Raw genomic sequence first — 22,912 nt, 5'->3', positions numbered from 1 at the left:
TAGGCTGATCAGTACCTGACTCTCATCTGACAACCTCACAACTCACACATATAATCACAGGCTTCACCAAAATCAATACTGTACATTGAGTACTAAATCTAAATGTTTATTTCCCACATAAAGTTTATAATTGTATATTATGTTATTGAACTGTAAATACTGATGCATTCAGCAACATTTTATTGATTGTGGTATAGTTGGTTGAGGTGGAGCTATATTAACTACATTATAAGATTATGGGTAGTTTGATTATAAAATGTGTTGTAATCTGATCATACAATTACTATACTAAATGTAGTGAGGTAAAAAGTGCAATATTTCCATCTGAAATGTGGTGGATTAAAAGTGTAAATACTCAAGTAGGCCTATCTGAAAACGGTGAATACTTCCATACATGTACTTAGTTACATCCACCACTAAAATGTATGTTTTAAATGTGGTATTATTTATGAAACTGAAGTTTACGTATTTCACTGTCGGAACAGAGATTTTTCATCTCGGAACCAAAGTGTCTGGTTCTTGTTTCCCCTACACGCGCACTGACCGACCGTCCTCAGTTGCTAAGTAACCTCTGCAGGGGGCGGCTGCCGCATCGCCGGATGCTGCTATTGTACAAGGGATCAAACTGTGCCGTTTCAGACGCAAAACTTTGCTAAGGAGGATGGAAGAGGGCTCCGAGTTATCTCTGACCATCGCTCAGATCGTGCAGCGGCTCAAAGGAAGCCATTTACACTCTCAGATAGAGAGACAAGCCAAAGTGAGTGATGCAACTAGCTAGCATGTGGCTAACGAGCAGGTTGCTGTCATTCTCAGTGTCGTGAGCAGTTTGCAATTAATAGTTCTAGTTTATCTTAATGTAAGAATACAGAAGCTACATAGCTAATAAAATGTCTAACTTTTTTTGTATTCTTTCCAAATTGTTATGTAGGAGTGTTTACATCAACCTGAGATAAAATTGGAGTCCCTTAAAGAGGACGTACGCAGTTTTCTCAAAACATCAGGTGGGTAGCTATGCATTCTTCTGTAGCACATACACATACACTGCCACCGCATATTGCCTATTGCAATACAAATAACAGCTTTTAACAACTTTTGTCTTTCTGTATGGTGATAACGTATTTGAATGTTTTACAGGATGGGAAAGGCAGCTACAGAATGCAGTGTACAGAGAGCTGCATGTGTAAGTTACATTCAAGGGTTATTTGTGTGAAGCAATGGCATACACAAACATTATTAACATTAACTATATTTTATTACTGTAGACTGTCAACATTTGCACTCAGGTCTGTATACTCAGTTCTTTTCCTTGTGTATTCCAGTAGACAAAATAAGGGACACCTCATGCTATTCTTATTATATATAGTTCTTATTTGATATATATTTGTTATTATTACGTTTTCATCACTATTGTGTTGTCCTATTATTTCTGTTAAGTTTGTATTCTGTATAATAGGTTGCAATTTTAACATAATTTAGATGAAAGCTTCAAATAAGCCCATTGGGGTTTCTGCCACTCCCTGCACTGTACATTATGCTGTTTGTTTTATTTTTCATTTTAAATTGTACAAAATCTTAAACTGTCTAAACTAAACTAGTTCCTCATTGTGTGTGGGTAGCTTCTAGCTTGTCAGATATGGAGCAAATGGACCAATTCTTGATGCAGTCTATTAATAACACCCCTGCTTATTAGTCCTAATGCATGTGCAGGAAATCATCTTCACTGCAGCTGGTGGGTAAAAATGTCTGTAACACCTTTAGGACCTTAGCATATTTTGAATGTAAAACACACCTATGTGTTTAACCTGAATCATAATATTGTGCACTAATAGAAAAAGAGAGGCCTAAAGATTCTCAAGTTTGACACTTAACGTTTACTATTATTCTGGGGTCTAAGAGCAACATAGATAACAAGTGAAAGCGAATGCACACACACACACACACACACACACACACACACACACACACACACACACACACACACACACACACACACACACACACACACACACACACACACACACATCTTAAGAGCTACCAGGTCCTCTGGATGATACATGGATGTTTCTAAAGTTGAGTATGTGCAACTACATCCATGATACTCCATGAAACACAAGTGTTTATTGTAATAGTTCATTTGATCTCTAGCATCAGGTGAAAGTGCTTGTGAAGATGCACTTGACAAACATCCCACCGGGGAGGTGAAGCATTATTATATGCTAGAAAAAGTCTTTATTTTTTGCATATACTGCACATTGTTTACACAGGTTGGCTCAGCCAAAGAGAGTGGGCTATGTGTAAGAATTATGATAAAGCTTCTAAGTATCAAACACTGGGTAAACATGCAGATTGTGTGCATTGTGTTGAGTTTTGGGTATTATAGATTATTTGGATGCAAAGTTGCCTGGCACCAATTATTGTGCAAATATTTGTACCTCACGTTGTTATCTGTCCCTGCAGCAGTTCAGCATCTTCCTGACATTATTTCTTGTTTTTGTCTCCTTCCCCTTTCAGTATTATTGGCTTCATATGTTCACTTGAACTATGTTCATCAAGCGATCACTGCTAATTACTCTATAATAATCCATATTTATGGGCCCTTTTAGTTCTTTTTAGTAATCTTGATTAGATTCAAATAGCTGAATATATGTAAAACTCTTTGAACTTCAATAAACAGCTAAACAGAAAAGTGTTCAACTGTGAAAAGTGTTCAACTGTGTACTTCAACTGTGCTCTCTTAACTTTGAGGGTAAACCTACCCTCCTGCTCTCTTGAGGCTCAGACTGAAACATAGGACGCTTAATGCTTTTCTTTTAAAGGATGATATAACTTTGACTAATACCTCCTTCTTTTGGCCATTACTCAGCCCTATGTGCTCTTATAGGTGTTTAGATTAGATTGAATGTTGTTTAACGCACTTGGACCTTGAGTCATTCAATATGCCCTGAGCATGCTTAGTTGGAAAAGCCATGAGACGTGCTGCATCTGGTGGAGATGCGTTCTGACTCATCTGAACTTAATGCACAGGACACTAATGGTGACTGACTGCCTGTTTTTAAGAAAAATCTCAATATTTTATTTGCTTTTTGTTTGACAGTTTACTTCTGTCAAGGACTTAAAGTATATCATTGTTTGTGTTCACAGTGGCTTCAATCCCTCAAAAACACAATGGCATTTTTCTGTATTTACTTAATCAATTCTTCTTCTATTGTACTGTAACGCTCTTCGCCCCCCTCTCTTGTTTGCTTATTCTAGCCAGCTGCCCCCGAGCCATCCCGCGGCTCCTCCAGAGCATCTCAAAGAGCCGCTGGCCTACATGCGCAAGGCACAGGTCAGTCTGTCTCCTCTTATCTCCGTCACTCCTCACTTGTTCTTCTACCTCTTTGACTGTTTTCTTTTTATTGCCTGCCGATTTCAGAGAAGTAGCGCTTGTTTTTTTATCACCTAGGTATTTGTAACATGGTATCTCAAGCCAAATAATTCTGTGTGTGTGTGTGCTCTCTTACATAGGCCAGCTGGGAGAAGCGTGTCCTCAAAAGCCTGAACAGCATGAGTACAGAGCTTGGAGTGCCTCTGGCTCGCATGGTATCTAAAATATTATTAAGTAACTAACATAGATTAATTACATTACTTAATTCAAGTTCTATGCAAAGGCCTTCCATTTTGCATAATGCAAAAAGCATATTTTAGCCTATATAATGTTTGGACAAGAGCTAGTCAGAAAAAAGTTAGCAATGCTTCTGTAGCTGTAGACTGGTAATTAGCAGGCACTGCTGTTTGAAATCAGTTTTATTATTTGGTTCTGTGCCCACACAATTGTATTTATGACCACATTTCAGATTTGACATTTCCAAGATTGGTTCTGTTTTGGCTGTATGGCATTTGTTTGTTGAAATCTCCTCTTTCCGCCCACTCCGCAGAGGCCCCCAGTGGAGCAGAAGGAACTCACCAACAAATGGAACGAGATGGGCACAGATGAACCAGGTCTCTAGACATTACCCAGGGGTTTGGCCCCTGAGCAATCTGCCTTTTATGAAAGATTAGTGTTGATGCGTCTGTGCGCTGGTGCATCAGTCAGACACTGGTGTATCAGCTTAACACATCTCTGAACCAGATTTACCACTTCCATGTTTGCACTTTAGCTGGTATTTATCCAGGGTTCTCTTAGGGACTGGGCTTGACTCTGCAACATCTGAAAAGTATATAATATGGTTTCCAGATGTTGATTCTGGTGTTCTGTCTTCTTCTTGCCTATATCAGGCTTCAAAGATTGAAATCACAGCCTTTGGGCTTAAGTGTGTGTTAAAAGTACATTTGTAGGAGGAATGCTTGCAGTTTATTGATATTTATTTTTTGCAGATAAAAACAGTATTAGCATTTAGTCTCAGACAACAATGAAAACCTCTCAAGGAACCAACCATTTGCACTTCAAGCCAGTACTTTTACAAAGAACACGTAATCTTGTGTCCTAACAATGCTATCACAGCTCACTGCCATTTAATAACATTTAGGATGTCCCGTCCCCTGGCTATAAACACTTTGGATTGGGAATATAGAAGCTGTCCAGACTCTTGGACGGAGCTGCAATAATGAGCAGCACCCCTCCTTCTGTCCAAACCTTAATGTGCCCTCGTTCTAGGGATTTCACAGCACTTGAAATTACTTACCACGCTACAAAGACAGCGCATGGAAGTCCCACTTAAAACTGGCTGAAATGTGCCTCAGCTGTCCTCTACCGTTCTTTTCACTTTTGTAGAAGCATCCAAATTTAAGTTGATTGTCACAAATGCGTTCTGAAGTATATTCAAGTTCAAGTGGATTAAATGGACTTCATGGTTGGATTAATTTGTGTAGTCTAGGATTTACAGCTCCTAAACCTATTCTGGAATAGCATATATGTAAACATTGTGTCCATGTATCAGCTGGAAGCACCACTTATACAGGGTCCTCTGTACAGTAAGTGGTACTGTCAACTAATGTATTGTAGAGATACATTAATGCCTTTGTGTCTCTTCAGATTTAACTCGATTTAGGCCTGTATATGCCCCTAAAGACTTTCTGGAGGTAAGCAGATTTCTTGCAGCTCAGAGTATTAGTGGTTACACATGACTTGAAGGTATCGACATAAGAGTGACATGACATATGAACGAGTCATAAACCTTATAAACATGTATAAACGTTTATGACATAACGCTTCTTTTAGTAAGTGTCATTCGGTTTTTGTCATGACAAGTTAGGGTTAGGGTTCATGTGTTCATGACACTGTCATGTCACTCTTATGTAGATACCTTCAAGTCAAGTGTTACCGTATTATTATTCAGTGTAGTTTATTTAAGTTAAAGAAGAACTGTAATTTTAAGAAAAAAAATGAATTCCTTTTATGGTACATTTGTATATTATTGCTTTCTACCCAGGTGTTAATCAGCTTGCAGAACCCGAATCATGATAGCAGCGAGGACGTCAGTGTCAGGAGCCACTGGGGTCTCATCCAGGTTCCCCTCAATGTCAGGGACATCCCACAGCTGGTACGGACACATGTGGATGTCTGGTTCATTGTGATTGCTCATCTGTGTGTATCTATCTGCTGCCCCAGAAAATGCACAATGGATTTGAAATCAACGTATGTGATCTGTTTGTTTTTTGTGTTAAACTCTTAGAGACAAGCCTACTCAGAGCTGAACCTGACCTCTGGGCAGTTGGGGATTGATGACCATGCACACATCCATCCAGGTATTCACAAAAAGTGCAAATACACTTCTTCATGTGCAATCATAGTTAAAGGAATAGTTTGACATTTGGGGAAATACACTTAGATATTTTCTTTCTGAGAGGTAGATTAGAAGATGATACCACTCACATCTCTGAGTGGGGTATTGATCGTCTCATGTAACTGTTGGCAAGAAAGCAAATGGCCATATATTCTTAAATGGTTTCGGCATCTTGTCAGCATGACACGTAGCATGCAGGACAATGTGTAGCTGAACAATTTCCAGTTGTGATACTGGTTTAGACATTGGGCAGCTTAAATGGCTATTCATAGTATTTAACCTTTAGAGGACTTTTTGTCCTATCATTTTTGTTGCATATAATATATGGTTGATAATTTAAAAAAAGATGTCCATTCAGCAGCTTTTTAATATCAAGCCTAAACATATTTGTTCTGCAGTAATTAATCAGGAATAACAAAAAAAAGTGTTTACCTAATGAACACTGGGGTTTAATGGTGTGTATACCACTCTGGCCTCTCCTGTCTGGGTTTTCTCAAACAATATCTCTGTTAAGTCCAGATATTGACATTGTCACAGCCTGGTGTTTAGGCTTTAAATAGAATTGTATCCACCGTCTCTGTGTTTGTAAATCAAGGCGATAGCATTAGTTTGAAAAACTGAGCCACTGCCAGGTGATTGTTAATGCATCTGTTTTGTTCTGTCTTTCTGTGCAGACTTGTTTGAAAACGAGTATGTTCAAATGGGGAAAAAAGGTCAGTGTTTGGTTCTTGGATTTAAATTGTTTCCAAATGTATTTCTGTAAATGATTCCCTGTTATTTTAATTATTTAATTGCGGTATTTAAATGCATACATGTGGGACATTTTCTCTAAAAATTGATATTAAAGGTGCTCTAAGTGATGTTGGGAGATGTTATTCTTGTTGACGTTCAAAGTATTTTCAAACAAAAAGAGACGAGCTTGCCCCTCCCTCCTCCCCATCCCGTCCCCTCCCCCTCCCTTCCGTGCTTCAGCGAACTAACCCCCCCCAGCCCCCACCCCAAATCCTTCTTGTCGGTTATTGGAACACGGTTTGTTTTGTTTTTGTGGTCCAGGTCTGCCAGTTTGTTTTTGTTGGCGTTTGTGTTGAGCCTGGGCTGTCTACAGAGACCGCATTTTTTTACAGTGTGTTCAGGGGACCGGCAGCTCGCGGATAGTGAGGAGAGGTTTGCTGTATGTGACAAAAAAATGTTGTAGCCTAAAAAACGAGTGACATCGCTTAGAGTACCTTTAATTAAGTACAAATACTAGACCTGCAAGCAGGTATACCAAGCAACCGACGCAACTCGTAACCAAAAGCACCAACCAGAGGCTTCCAGGAGTATTAATACATCATCATTATTCATTAATCATCATTATTGCTGATTTAGTCCCCTCCCTTTAACTCAATATTAAGTTAAGGAACCTGAGGCTACAGTTGCAGCCTAGAGTCTGCCTTCTGTTTTGTAGTTTTTGTGTTTTATATTTGTACTTACTTCAGACCATTACAGATGTGGTTGTAGTCTTTTTCTGGAGATCAGTGTCAACAAATGTAAACATATCCAAATATATATGAATAATCTTTTAAAAAGAATGAAACCTGAAAGAGAGAGGTGAATAGTTTTTATAGGCACTGCTATAAAGATGTTGTGAAGATACATTAGTTGCATATAGAGTGCATGAAAGAATACATCTTTAGAAATATCAGTGTGACTCACTCACTAACCACCACGTATGTCAGCTCCTGGCATTAATGAATCCTCCTCTTCGCTGTCTCAGGTGAAGTAATCGGCACAAAAGATGTCTTATCTCATTGCCCTGCTATGAATCCAGTGTAAACACCAACCTTATTATGGACACCAATCAGACATCAATTGACAAGAGCCTTAAAAACACAAGCTGTATTTTATATACACAGCCACAAAGCCCTGGCCCACTGTTTCACCATAGGTTGACTGTGTGTTGGCTCCCGAGCTCTGACTTGTAGCCCCGGCCAAATGTTAAGCACACTCAAAAAGGAAATTTAAGAGCCGTGAAGTATGTCCGTTTATCTTATGACTGGCCGGCACCTTAATTCAAGGGCTTTGTGTTTTTGGCTACTGTCACAACAGAGATTTAGGGTAGAATGGAGATGTGGGAGAGGTTGTTTTCCAGCACATGCCTGTAATAATTACCATTATTGGAATGTCTGTTTTGAGTTTTTATGTTATGTACAGAGGAATATGATTAATCAGTGTTATGACATATTTGTAGTAGTTTTCACAATTTATCTTATGTTTTTTTGGATCCCTGTTGAAAGACGTTTTATTTCTGTCCTAATGGAGGTCATCCCTGAAAACAAACCTCGTAACAGTTTTAGCGTTGTTGTTGTCCGGTCATTCAAGACGTTCAGGTGTTCATTTTCCCAGCTGCTGTTTGTACATATTATGTAATTCTGCCAGCAAATCATGAGGCTTTCTAATAATTCTTATTGGTCAGATGCATTCTTGGTTGGCAAGTCAAATGTATTCAAATACATTTAATATAATTGATTTTATGTGTTTATGAATTTAATTAATTTGAACTTAATTATTTCTATATTATGTTAACTAATGCATGTATTTCAACTCAATTCATGTTAATTACATTTAATAAAGTGCATGTATTATTTGTTTTTACTTTATATAAAAAAAGATTTAATTTCACTTCATTTTATTAATTTGTGTGATTTTTTTTTTTTTCTTTTAGCATTTGCATGGAGAAAACATCTGTCCATGTATTTCTGCCTCATGCACCCCTGTTCTCTTTCGTGTCTAACTTTTTGTCTCTTTTTGTTCCAGTGGTGTTGGAGCAGGACAGTGCAGCAGCAGCAGTTTTTTTTTTATTAGGGGGGGGGGGGGGGGGTGGGGGGGGGGGGGGGGGGGGGGGGGGGGTTTTTTTTTTTTTTTTTTGTATATATATATATATATATATATATATATATATATATATATATATATATATATATATATATATATATATATATATATATATATACAGTACAGGCCAAAAGTTTGGACACACCTTCTCATTCAATGTGTTTCTTTATTTTCATGACTATTTACATTGTAGATTCTCACTGAAGGCATCGAAACTATGAATGAACACATATGGAATTATGTACTTAACAAAAAAGTGTGAAATAACTGAAAACATGTCTTATATTTTAGATTCTTCAAAGTAGCCACCCTTTGCTTTTTTGATAACTCTGCAAACCCTTGGTGTTCTCTCAATGAGCTTCATGAGGTAGACACCTGAAATGGTTTTCACTTCACAGGTGTGCTTTTTCAGGGTTAATTAGTGGAATTTGTTCCCTTATTAATAAAAAAAGCAAAGGGTGGCTACTTTGAAGAATCTAAAATATGACATGTTTTCAGTTATTTCACAATTTTTTGTTAAGTACATAATTCTATATGTGTTCATTCATAGTTTTGATGCCTTCAGTGAGAATCTACAATGTAAATAGTCATGAAAATAAAAAGGAAACGCATTGAATGAGAAGGTGTGTCCAAACTTTTGGCCTGTTCTGTATATACACACACACACACACACACACACACACACACACACAGCAGAGTGGCATCCTAAGGGGTGTACCCTGAAGTGAGATTAGTGGGTGAGCGAGGTATGTTGAGCATAAAGCCAGAGTGTCACAAAGGTGGCTTTCTTTTAACCTGGCTACATCACCATGGTAACTTATGCTGCACGGCTAACCTGGTCCAGGGAAGGTCATATTCAGAGTTTCGGATTGAAATCGGCTAAAAAGTGCCTTTTACTAATCACCTCCTTTGTAAATTTCGCTCTATAGTCAATAGTGAATCTATGAGTGATACAGATTCTCAGCTGAGGGAATACATTATAAATGCAAGCTTGTTGAGCTGTAATGTTACAATAGTAATAAAACCGCAGAAAAATACAGAGCCTGAGGATGAAAGCCCGAGTTGACAAAGCAAGCTGATAACCACCTTTGTGGTACCCGTTATCTCTGACTCAAGACTTTGTCGAGCCAGCTAACCCTAAGAAAGCCTGGCTCTGTCGAACTTGTTTTGTGGTACACGCCTCTAGTGGCGGCTGTCAGCTGTCAGTGTTTGTTATAAAGCAGCCGTGCACACACAGCTGCAGTGATTCCCAAACAGCATGTTTACTACAAGGTGAAGTCTTCACAGTTAATGGTCAGATCTTTTTTGGGCTTCTTGTGTATTTTTTTCAGTGGAGAATTCTAATTGGACTGTTACTTTTATATTCTGGGATTTACCCTGTACAGTAAAAACCAACATAGACAGCAACTGACCTGCAAAATAGTCTGTGTATTAACCCCTTGTCCTGTTTATCTTAGCTTTGTCTTAGCTGTGGCTTGTCCTGTGTGAACGAATGCTAAAATAATCAAATGCTGGCGATTTAGCACAGTTAGCCCAAACAGAGCAGCTGCCTGCCTGTGTGGCAAAGTGCTGTGTAAACGCTGGAGTCCAGAATCCCCCGTTGAGGCCAAGTCGATAAAACAATGCTTGTCATGGGAAGATTGATTTCTGAGGGAGACTTACTGAGGTCTGGAGAGTGTTAGCATGACTCTGGACAGCTCAAGGGCAAACAGATTAAACAGTCAGAGTTGGCTAAGGACAGTATGTGCGTTGCTTCTGTTTTTTTGAGTAGTGCACAATTGTGTAACCTGAATCTTGTTAATTGCTTAAGATGACCGACTATTGCTTTACAAACACCAAAATAACTAATGTGAGGTTCTTTGTCTGTTTATCCAACACAAAAAACAATTATTGCTATTTAGGTTAAATACACGTAAAATAACTTTGAATGAGTTCATAAAGTTTTTATTTTTTTATTTTTAAAGATTATTTTTTGGGGCTTTTCCCTTTATTAGATAGTGGATAGACAGGAAAGTGGGGAGAGAGACAGGGGATGACACGCAGAAAAGGTCCACAAGTCGGATACGAACCCGGGCCGCTGCAAAGGACTCTGCCTACATTGGTCACACACTCTACTGGGTGAGCTAGAGGCCGCCCTGAGTTCATCAGGTTTTGTCAGAGAAGACCTAGTCTGGGTGGTGTCACTATTCTCTGCCATCTCGCCTCATTATAGGTAGATTTTATTCTCTACGAATTGCAGTAGTGAACTGCCGTGACCCTTATTTCCAATATATATAATCACTTTCAACTGTTTTAGCAGAACTTATTTTCAATCTTCCACTGATGCTGTCCATATTCCCATAATGGTTTCAGTTTTCTACCTCAGCTGTCAAAATGACCATCTCTGTTTCTGTTCTCCTCACATCCGCAGCGCTGATCTGACCTGTCTTAAACCGGAGACACGTTTGAGTTTAACCATGTGTTCGGAAACAAGATACGCATCCATTAAGCTTGGTTTAATCCTTCTGTCATCGCCGTCAAATACATAAACTTGATTTAACAGTATTCGTTAAGAGGGTGATCTTTTACATACAATATTTATCAGACTGACATTTACTTCATCCAGACAATCACATTATAGGATTAACACCAACTCTGTAAACAAACATTTGTCAGCAATTTAATTCATCAACAAGACCACACATACAGGGCTCTGGATATAATATTCATGCAAGTTATTGCACACATAAATCATGTTGGACCTCTGCCGTTCTAGGATGTGATGCATTATGAACAGCTGACGGCTGGAGTTATACAGCATGACCTGCTGGTGGACAACCTCATCTATAAGGTACACTCCTCTACACTGTCACTGTTTATGATAATGAAGCTGCATAGCCAAGATGTTACAGTAAATTAAAAACACACTGAAAGCTTTGGTTTTCTAGTGAATTTGAGTCCCATCACCAAGTCATTTGTCCTGCGTAACATTAACTTTAATACCAAGGTTGTTCCCTGGAAATATTTTCTGATACACAAAGTCTCTGTATATATATTTATTGTACCTACTGCTTTCTTTTTCTTTACTAATATTAGTGAAATTATATGTTAGCTGTAACATTTACATTTACAATCTTCTTCGACATTTGAGATCAAATTTAATTCCAAATCCCCTGCCCACCAGGATGTGAAGCTCACTGCCAGTAATGACGACTACTACTTTGTGTTTGAAGATTTCCTCTATCAGGTAGGGTCTGCTCTCTCACAGGTCAGCTCTTCATTTCTAATTACTTACCATAGTAGTACTCTTGCCCTTTATACTTCTGTTTCAATTTTAAAGTGTTGTCTATAACATCAAATATCCATAATAAAATAGGCAACAATCACCTTTATCTCAACTGAGTCCTCGTCAAACCAGTGAGGAGAGCACACATACAAAAATCTCTCATTTTAAATTACTAAAACTGTTCTAACTAAGCACATAATTGTTTGTTTTCAGAACCTTAAATACACAAAGCACGTAACCTTGACTCTTAAGCTTTAACTTTGACTATTTTTTATAAGAGTAATAGCTCTTTATCACCTCTATTTAAGAAGTCAGCATTTCAACATAGTTACATGGGCTCCTACAAATTATTAAATTAAACCACTGGCTATTCAAAACTAAACATCTTCATTCCACTAAATAAGAACTTAAGCATCGCCCATGATTTATTTGTCACGGTCATGTAAGAACAGTTACTGCATGACAGCATTCCACTTCGCCTAAAGTTACCTATTCATCCCAGGCGAGGGTACGGCCTGTGATCTTTAGCTTCCCTGGCAGTCATTGCTCTGTTTGCCTTTGGTGCTGATAGCGAGCATATAAGCATATATACTCGGCAACCAGTTTATTCAGCAGCTGTTAATATGTCATGCTCCTTGGCGTGGCTAACCGATGAGTACACAGGTGTAGCAAGAACAAAGCTCCGTTATCACGGTCAATATTAACTGATGGGAAACTCTCTAGGCAGTGAAAGAATCCACTCAATGTTGTGTGAGCGTGGATTCACACAAGTTATGCTGAGGAAAGTATAGGAAGCTTAAAGAAGTGCAATTTCCCATCCCAATGTTTAAAGAGATGTCACATTGTGGAAGTTTATGAGTGTAAATTTATGGTTCATTAAAATAAATACCTTTCATTGCAGGATATACTGTAGATGGTCTCTACTGATTAGGTACCTCTACAAGAGTTTAGAGTTTATACAAAATATATAAAACATATACTGAGCTATTCATTCAACTAATGATTTTTAAAGATGAACATTTATTCAACTTTGTGCTGCCTCCCAGTATACAATCTATCACAGACAATTTTGACGGTAGACCACCCTGTTTTTTGTACCCAGCAACTAGCTCAGACAAAAGGCAGCCTGGATTCACGTGCTATTGTCCTCATTTGCCGTTGTCATGCCTCTGCCCCGGCGACAGCCGTGTCCGGAGACATTATGTCTTCGGGTTGTCTGTCCATCCGTACGATTCGTCCCATTCTTGTGAACTCGATATATCTCAGGATCCCCTGGAGGGAATTTCTTTACATTTGGCACAGGCGTACACTTAGAATCAAGGATGAACTGATTAGATTTTGGAGGTCAAAGGTTTTTGGTCATAACTCAAGAATTCATACACTAATTATGACAAGATTTTACACAAATGTCTAATAGGATAAAATGATGAAGTGGTTACTGTTATATCCAAAAGGTCAAATGTTAAAGGTCCCATGACGGTGCTCTTTGGATGCTTTTATATAGGCCTTAGTGGTCCCCTAATACTGTATCTGAAGTCTCTTTTCTGAAATTCAGCCTTGGTGCAGAATTACAGCCACTGTAGCCAGTCCCACAATGAGCTTTCCTTAGGATGTGCCATTTCTGTGTCTGTAGCTTTAAATGCTATTGAGGAGGAGAGATGGGGGGCAAGGTGGAGGGTGGGGGTGTGGCCTTGACCAACTGCCACTTTGCTTGTTTGAAATCCATGATGTCTCTCTCTTTCTCATGGGTGGGCCAAATTCTCTGGGCGGGCAAAGCAGAGAAAGGGGAGGTAACCTTCCTCCTTATGACCTCATAAGGAGCAAGATTCCAGATCGGCCCATCTGAGCTTTCATTTTCTCAAAGGCAGAGCAGGATACCCAGGGTCCGGTTTACACCTATCGCCATTTCTAGCCACTGGGGGACCATAGGCAGGCTGGGGGAACTCATATTAATGTTAAAAAAACTCATAAAGTGAAATCTTCATGCCATGGGACCTTTAACTTCACTGTGATAGCATAATGTTCTACAAAAACACTTTTCTGGCCATTATTCAACACCATAACTCAGGAACAGAATGGGAGACATTTGTTCCGATACTGAATTGGTGACAGTAATCCTAGGTGCCCACCTTGAAACCGTGGTGATTGTAAAGATCTACCGGGTTGAAGATGTGTGTGAAGCATCCATTGTTTTGCCAAAAAAATACACTATTATTTGAGTCTGGATGGACATGGATGTAAACTACAACCTGACTGGTTGGTGGAGGTATACAACTGCAAGGCGGTAATTTTAGTTTTCAGTAGTCTCCTATTAATAAACTCTGGAAATGAAATCAATTCTCAAAAAGGCACATAAATTGGACCGTAATGGAAAGGGCTCCCACTTATAGGGTCATTTTGTGAAACAAGCTGTTACCCGAGGCTCTACCACTGGCTCCAGGTGTGCTGATTTAATAGATTTTTTTACCCAAAAGGAAGGGCAAGGCTGCTCAAGGCCAGAGCAAAAAACAAGTGTATTAACTACATGTCTCCTTTATCCCCTGTCGTCAGGCAAGGATAATATTACATATTGTGCAAGTAATCCATGCATACATGTGTGTGTGGGTGTGAGCATGTAATACCAAGCCTGTGTGTTTGCAGGTGTTGCTGTGTTTCTCCCGAGACACCGCCGTCTTGGAGCACTTCAAATACAACAGTGCCACTCCTCCCAAATCCTTCATCCAGGGTGAGATGATGTGGTCTTCACCAAGGACACACACGCTTAGACACATCATCACATTAACTCACAGGAGTGCCACTTAACTCAAATGACCTAATGCAACGTATCTGCACACAGATACCTGTGCATGTGCATGGCAGTAGTGATTAGGAAACCCTGTGCTATAAGTCCAGTTTAGTGATTGATCTGTGTGTCTGTCTAATAGGTAAAGGAGGAGATGAGGAGTGTGCTGTTGTTTATCCTCCCAACGGTGAGCCTGCAGCCTTTACATCCACATCATATTATTTTATAAAGGAAACAACAAAAATACAATATTTTATTATTATTCTTTATTATTATCTTATTCACATATACTATTTTGGTCATCGTTGAAAGTTTTGAATGAAGACAAAACTACAGTATATGCTGCTTATCTACATTGCTAATACAATACATGTTTGTGTATTAACTGCTCTGACTGAAAACTCTAATTTGCACAGGTGTAATCCCTTTTCATGGGTTTTCAATGTATGGTGAGTACATTTTGCAGTTAGTTCTCACACATAACTTGCAGGAGCAACACTGCAGGAGCAGGATATAACGTGTGTGTTTGTGTGTTTGTGTGTGTGTGTGTGTGTGTGTATGTGCGTGCGTGCGGATGTGCGTGGATGTACCTTTGTCCCACAGTGGCACCTTTGTGTTTCTTGTACAACGAGCCATCCAAGCTGTACAGTGTATTCAGGGAAATGTACATCCGCTACTTCTTCAGATTACACTCCATCTCCTCCTCTCCTTCGGTAATTGATTATGTTTTTATGTGATTATGTTTTTTTGTAACTACTGCAAATTGTCAAGATCAAAAAATTCTGTTTGTGTATTAATGCCTGTACATCTTATCTTCATGCATATGCTAAACTTGTGCACGTGTTTCTGCAGGGGATTGTGTCTTTGTGCCTGCAGTTTGAGCGGCTGCTCCAGTCCCACCTGCCTCAGCTCTTCTACCACCTTCGACAGATTGGGGCGCAGCCGTAAGTAGCCTGCACACACCGCTTCATCCCCCTGTCTATGTGGCCCTGTGTTGCTCAACAGTTGAATGACAAACTTAAAAAGAGTAATTCATCCACATACAGTACATGAACTATCTTTCCACTCGAAACAATGATACATGCAGTGGTGGAAGAAGTATTCAGATCCTTTACTTCAGTGAAAGTACTAATACCACACTATGAAAAGATTCTGGTACAAGTAAAAGTCCTACATTGAAAATGTTACTCAAGTAAAAGTATCAAAGTATCATCAGGAAAATGTACTTAAAGTATTGAAAGTAAAAGTACTTGATGCAGAAAAATCCTCACATTTGAGAAGCTGGAAACGATCCAAACAGTTCTGTCAATCAACTAAGTGTTTAATTGGCTAATCAGTTCAGCTGTAAGTGTAGGCCTGTATATTGTTGGGTAGTTTAATTTAAAATAAAATATAATATGTTATAACTACATGTGTTTTGTATGCAAAAATCTTAATTTGTAAAGTAACTAGTAACTAATGCTGTCAGATTAATGTAGTGGAGTCAAAAGTACAATATTTCCCCCTCTGAAATGTAGCGGAGTAGAAGTAGAAAGTGGCATGAAAAGAAAAGACTCAAGTAAAGTACAAGTACCTCAAATTTGTACTCAAGTACATTACTTGAGTAAATATAGTTAGTTACATTCCACCACTGGATACGTGTGACAATGGTACAGTATTTGTGTTGCTATTCTGTATTCTTTCATTGTATTTTAGGGCATACCTTTCCTAAAGTGAAATCTTTACGTGACCAATTTGTATCGCCATGGCAACTTACTATCTTGAATGACTTGTTCTTCCTGCACATGTGCTTGTCCGCAGTGATACATCTAAGAGACTTACCCTTCATGAAGAATGTTCAGTATGCTTGTTTTTGTAACAGCATTTCTTCCATCAGCTCCATTGAAATCATATATTCATCTTCCATCCTTTACACAGCAACTCAAGTTTTTTCTTTCTTTCCCATTTGTGATAACTATCTGTCTATTTCTATCCAGGTTCTTAAAACTAATATTTCTGTGTTTTGCTGTTGATTAGAATAGTAGGCACATACACCTTGCACGCACGTCTTATTTCTGTAATAAGCTGCTGCCATCTTGTGGTTAATTACTGGAATCACAATTTCCTAATAAAAATAAACCACCTATTCATGGATCCTTAAGATGCAATGGTTTTGCCCCCAGGTTGCGCATAGCCTTTAAGTGGATGGTACGTGCCTTTTCTGGCTATCTGTCTACTGACCAGCTGCTTCTTCTCTGGGACCGAATCCTGGGTTACGATTCACTGGAGGTAGTTGCAGGTAAGAGTGGTTGCATTCATAGTTGGCTACAAACTCTGCAGTAATAGCCTTGATATTTGTACGGACATTATTATAATCTTCCATATCCCTTTACTTTATACTATATTTATCTTATTTCCTTATTTCCCCATATGCCATCCTCTACTTCTACATGTCCGTTGCTCCCCCATACACACAAACGCACACCTCCTCCAGTCCTAGCAGCCGCTGTGTTTGCTTTCCGTGCTGAGAACCTGATGGAAGTGACGTCACTGGCCTCAGCTGAGGTATGCTCGTCTCACAGTAGACTTGTGTGTGTGCGTTTGAAACTCTAGTCTTCTCCTGGTCCCCCACATACTCCTGCAAAGCTGTAAATAACTGTTGATGACCAGCCAGTACCAGTAACCCAGTCTTCTGCATGCACGTCTGAAAAAATGGCTGGCTGGACACTTAAGAACCCCTTACCCTCTTAACCCTCCCTATGTGCCATCCTGCCAACACTCCCTCAGTCATCTGCTATTGGACAAGCCTTAACTGATGCCATCTTTTTACGCAGAATCGTGTTAATAACTTTAAAGTTAATATCTAATGTGTTAATAGCTAAATGAGTGCATCCTCGTTTAGCTTCCGCACTGTCACTTGTTTTGCATTATTATAGTAACCAGTAATGTTATTCTTGTGCATGCCTGGTTTGTATACCGCGCCCACTCCCATACTGTGGTCCCACTATCATATAACGAAACGAAAAGAGTAAACCACACGATAAGTCGCCTCACTCGCTCCCCCATCCTCCCCTTCCCCTGAGGGTGAAAGTGTTAAACTACAATATGACGCATGGGGCGGCAGGCTGATCTGCTTCTCTAAGGTGCTGGCCGGCACTATTTGCTTGCTCATTTACCACCTGCCCCAGCGGATAGAAGATATCATAACATACTGCTCCTAATCTTATATTTAGAACCTCAGACCAGTGTTGAAATATTAAACCCTCTCTCCAAACATGATAGTGTCCCTAAATTTTAATCTCCCACCGGTGAGGGTGTGCTTTATAGCCCTTCTCATGGGCTTAGTGGGCGAAGGTATGATTGCTTTGGTCAGGAGGGGTGTGAATTTAGATGACAATTCTTATTTGTGTTTTGTTTGACATACACACTGCAGGCTGTCCTCGCTGACCTTTCAACTCTGAAAGTCATGCCGCTCATCCAGATCTTTCTATTTGCCACCGCCATCTGAGGAGCATGGAAACTACAGGAATATGAGTCGTGGTGCGTACATACCAATTGGAGCATAAAGAGACACTCCAAAAATGCCACTTTGCAATGCCATAACCACACCAACACTATAAATCATCATCATTAGAGTGTGGGATATCAAGAAATAATGAACCTACACACATTACAGACTTCATCTTGCACTAGTTCAAGCAAAAAGCCAAACCCCTTTTTAGCATGAATGCACCATACATAGGCAATACCTGCTATTATGTCATTAGATATTTAACAATCAGTTTAATTTGTCACATGAAATTGTATGAGGTACAATTCCAGTGAAATGATATCCCATCAGCTCCTTCAACTTGTGCATGATTAATCATATTATTTAGTATGTGTAAGTATAGCCTACAAACCAGTAAGGTTAAGCTAACCTCCCTAAGCCATATGCTCTTCAGGAAAGACGATACGCACAGCAGTGCTTGGATCAGTTGAGAAGCTCATTAGAAGACCAGTTGCATAAAACAGTAATTGTATCGCAATAGCAGCATGCAAAAGAGAACAACAATATCTCCAAGCTTGGCTAATGAAGTGTTAATTAGCTCTTGCAATTTACTCTGCTCTGTAGCTCCTGCTTGTTATAACACTATTAGATAATGCTGTTGCTGATGAATAAGGAGATTGGAAGCAAGTAGCGTGCGCCACTGTGTTGACAGAAATAGTCAAGCTGGAATTATATGTAACTTGAAAGCTGCTGTGTATACACATAATTTATTGTATTTATGAAGAAATTGCATATTACTGCTTAAGGGACATTAAGCACCTCCATTGCCAGTATTTTTTTCATTATGAACATTTATTTAAAATGATGCATTTAATTCCTAAATATATTCACCTATTTTGTTGTTTTAAAAACAGTGTATTTCACCTTTAATTTTAATGCAGTCAAATCACATTTTCTATATTATTAACAGTATTCTTTGTCAGTCAATGCCTATGTCTTTCAACACATTTAATGTTCATTGCGACCTCAAATAACACAATTTGAAAAAATTGAAATAAATTTTTTTTAAATCGCTTCCTTGGGTTATTGAATAAAGCTTTAAAAGGCTTAGTCCTTGGAATGTTTGGCAGCTTTTTAGTCGTTCTTGCTTCAGTACTTTGCTGCCCGATCTTTCCTGCTCCTTAATTGGATATTTCTTTCAGTTTGTGTGACAGTGTAAATATTTGGACGTGGCGTACTATATTTTCCAAGCTCACCTTAGGGCAGAAAAGGTGAGTGACACGTAGCAGCCTTGAGGGACTTGACATTCTGAACCCCCATGCCCCCCTCCACTCACCCTCCTCCTACATGTGTGTGCATGTGCTCAATTCCTCCCTCGTTGTTGGCTGCCTTCCTCCCTGCAGCCCCCTCTGCGGGCTCGTATCGAATTATGCTGTTCTTCTCTTTCGTCTCTCCCTGCTACATCTGCCACCTGTTTACTAGGGCACTTATGCTGACTCTTTTATCATGCACCTCCTTTGGCCCCCAGAAGTCTGTTCCTCCTGAGACAACTATTACCTGCTGTGTAGTTCACTCAAAGGTTCCTCCTAGTGGCTGATGTGTTGCATTGCAGGTTAACTGTCAGGTTAGCCATTGCTGAAAGATTTCTCGTTGAAAGCCGTATCGAGTACGGTGAGCTTACTAATAGAAAAAAGGGGTGAATCTCCCACAAATTGCAACAGAAAATCTGATTAATGTATATTAATCTTAAAAGTCTCCTCTATAACATATAAAAAGTCCTAAGAAATCCAAGTGGTGGAAAGTATTTAAAAATACAAAAAATCGGTGATGCTAATTTCCCATTGCAGCCCATGTTATGGGGAGACACTACAGGTGAATAGGGAAAATATTTTAACTAACAGATACTGTATCTCCATAAAACTTCCCCAGTTGAATACTTACATTAAGATAATAATGTTTGTATTACAAGTTTTCTGAACTTTTATGTTTCATTATGTAAATGAGGCATTGTCTAATTAAATATGTGCTAATTTGCATAAATAATGGTGTTTCAGTATTTTTCAACTTGGACCCTATTTTCCCATGCATTGGTGTCTAAGTAGTCTATATCCTCAACGTTCCACTTCCGGGATTGCTCCGGTGCCGCAGGAGATTCCGCCGGATGGATGTATTTTCCACGATGTCCGTTTCCTTCGGCTTTCTTTGTGTTGGAATTTTAAACTCCGGTGGATTTATGTGGATTATGGTTACCTGCTCCTCAGATCTCAGCAGGGTAAATCCAGACAGCTAGCTAGACTATCTGTCCAATCTGAGTTTTCTCACGCATGACTAAAACAACCTTTGAACGTACATATTCCACCAAAACAAGTTCCTTTCCGAGGCTATTTTGTAGCGGCTCCGTGCTGACGATTTTGATTGGTTTAAAGAAATGCCATTAAACCAGAGCATGTTTTTCTCCTATCCCGGAATGCTATGTGGACTAGCCAGACCCTCTGCACTGTGAAGGAAGGTCTGGCAAAGCGAGACTAGTGTCTAAGTGACTAATGCGAACCAAAATCTTTGACATCTTTTGAAATCTGTGGTCCAGTATTGAATGAGAACACTGTAACCAACAGCCACGAACTCGGTTGCAATGTAAAATGCACACCGTTGGTTTGCGTTCACTAAAATTGCTGTTTTTGCCACTGATGGGCTCAGATTATTTTACTAAGTCTGACAACATTATGGAAAGGATCCCTACAGAGATAGACCTTATTGTTAAAGAGTAAGATACTTTTTTTTTTTTTTAACATAAAACTTCCCCAATCCCACCAGACTCCATGTAAATAAACAGTACTTTTAGCATGTATAGAGCCAACATAAATTCACATGTAAATGGGTGAATTTTATTTCTATCAAACCAGAGTGGTGATTCTTGGAATAGTGGAAAGATGAAGCAATACAGCTATTGATAGTTTAATTTTTGTTTCTGTGAACTTTGAATGACGTCTTTTTTACGATGATAAAAGTACTGTTTATTATTTACATGAAGTCTGGTGGATTTGGCGATGGTGATATCGGGGCTGTTTTATGTTAAACAAAAAGGATCTTACTCTTTAACAAAAAGGTCTATCTCTGTAGGGATCCTTTCCATAATGTTGTCAGACACTGAGTCTGTCAGTGGCAAAAACAGCCCTTTTAGTGGACGCAAACTGACGATGCGCATTTTACATTGCAGCCCAGTTTGTGGCTGCTGGTTACAGCGTTCTCACTCAATACTGGACTACAGATTTCAAAAGATTTAAAAAATGTCAAAGATTTTGGTTCACATTAGTCACTTAGACACCAATGCATGGGAAAATAGGGTCCAAGTTGAAAAATACTGAAACTCCATTATTTAGGCAGATTTGCAGATATTTAATTAGACAATGCCTCATTTGCATAATGAAACATAAAAGTTCCGGGAAAAAAAACCCGTCTTAATGTAAGTATTCAACTGGAGAAGTTTCATGCTTATATCTGTTAGTTCAAATATTTCCCCTATTCACCTGTAGTGTCTCCCCATAACATGGGCTGCAATGGGAAATAGGCATCACCAATTTCAGTATTTTTTAATACTTTCCACCACTTAGATTTCTTAGGACTTTTTATATGTTATAGAGAAGACTTTTATGAGACTTGATCAGTTGAAAGAGTTTTTGTTGCAATTTGTGTGGGGTCATGTTGCATAATGCCTGTACTATAAGTGTTTGAACAACTATGAGGTTAGATTTTTCAACCAAAATTGAATATTACAAAGAAATAGCCCTATGCTATACCCCTGTCCCAGTTGTGTTTAAACAGATTACAATTACATACCAATAAAGATTTATCCCAAAATACAATGTATTTGAGGGTATAAGAACAGATTAAGAAAAAATCCTAAGAATTCAATTTGAGCAAACTGTGAAAACAATCCTTCTCCTGTGCAAGCTAAATACGGTATGTTAAGTTGAAGTTCATTTATTTTAGTGCTTTCTCAGAAGCATGTGTCGGAGTCGACCTCAAGTAGTTCGGTATGCAACAACATAAAGCAGAAGCCAAACGAGCACAGCCCACTACTCTTTTTTTCTTTTTAAGATTATTTTTGGGCTTTTCCGCCTTTATTTGACAGGACAGCTAGGTGAGAAAGTGGGGAGAGAGAGAAGGGGAAGACATGCAGGAAATCTAACTATAGTTATTATTAGTAGTCTGTTGTTGGGTGGGGGCATATATTTGCTATTATTATCAATATTGGTATGATTAAAGGTGGTAGTAGTAGTGGTAATGGTAGTATGGGGTGGATTATAGGGGACTTTTTTAAGGGCTAATAAGTGGCAGCAGATGGCTTCAAAGTTAAAGGTCCCATGGCATGAAAATTTCAGTTTATGAGGTTTTTTAACATTAATATGCATTCCCCCAGCCTGCCTGTGGTCCCCCAGTGGCTAGAAATGGTGATAGGTGTAAACCGAGCCCTGGGTATCCTGCTCTGCCTTTGAGAAAATGAAAGCTCAGATGGGCCGATCTGGAAGGTTACCTCCCCTTTCTCTGCTTTGCCCGCCCAGAGAATTTGGCCTTCCCATGAGAAAGAGAGACATGGCTTTCAAACGAGCAAAGTGGCAGTTGGTCAAGGCCACCCCCCTCTCTCCTCCTCAATAGCTACAGACACAGAAATGGCACATACTAAGGAAAGCTCATTGTGGGACTGGCTCTAGTGGCTACAATTCTGCACCAAAGCTGAATTATGTGAAAGAGACTTC

At 39.1% G+C, this 22,912-nt stretch overlaps 1 protein-coding gene across 1 annotated transcript; it reads left to right on the top strand.

Moving 5' to 3' along the window:
- Window positions 1-545: 545 nt before the first annotated feature.
- Window positions 546-19,229, top strand: tbc1d19 (TBC1 domain family, member 19). The gene is made up of 21 exons (XM_039821851.1): window positions 546-757; window positions 929-1,001; window positions 1,135-1,180; window positions 3,253-3,328; window positions 3,508-3,582; window positions 3,918-3,981; window positions 5,015-5,061; window positions 5,412-5,522; window positions 5,655-5,727; window positions 6,440-6,478; window positions 8,562-8,593; window positions 11,395-11,469; window positions 11,803-11,865; window positions 14,545-14,629; window positions 14,829-14,873; window positions 15,103-15,135; window positions 15,290-15,399; window positions 15,539-15,630; window positions 16,849-16,964; window positions 17,160-17,230; window positions 18,099-19,229. Exons 1-21 carry the CDS (start codon window positions 662-664, stop codon window positions 18,171-18,173), a joined length of 1,497 nt encoding a protein of 498 aa, XP_039677785.1. The 5' UTR covers window positions 546-661; the 3' UTR covers window positions 18,174-19,229.
- The last annotated feature ends 3,683 nt before the right edge of the window (window positions 19,230-22,912 follow it).

Source organism: Perca fluviatilis, chromosome 14 (assembly GCF_010015445.1).
Source record: "Perca fluviatilis chromosome 14, GENO_Pfluv_1.0, whole genome shotgun sequence".
Classification (NCBI taxonomy): Eukaryota; Metazoa; Chordata; class Actinopteri; order Perciformes; family Percidae; genus Perca; species Perca fluviatilis.
This window is presented reverse-complemented; position numbering and strand designations above follow the sequence as displayed.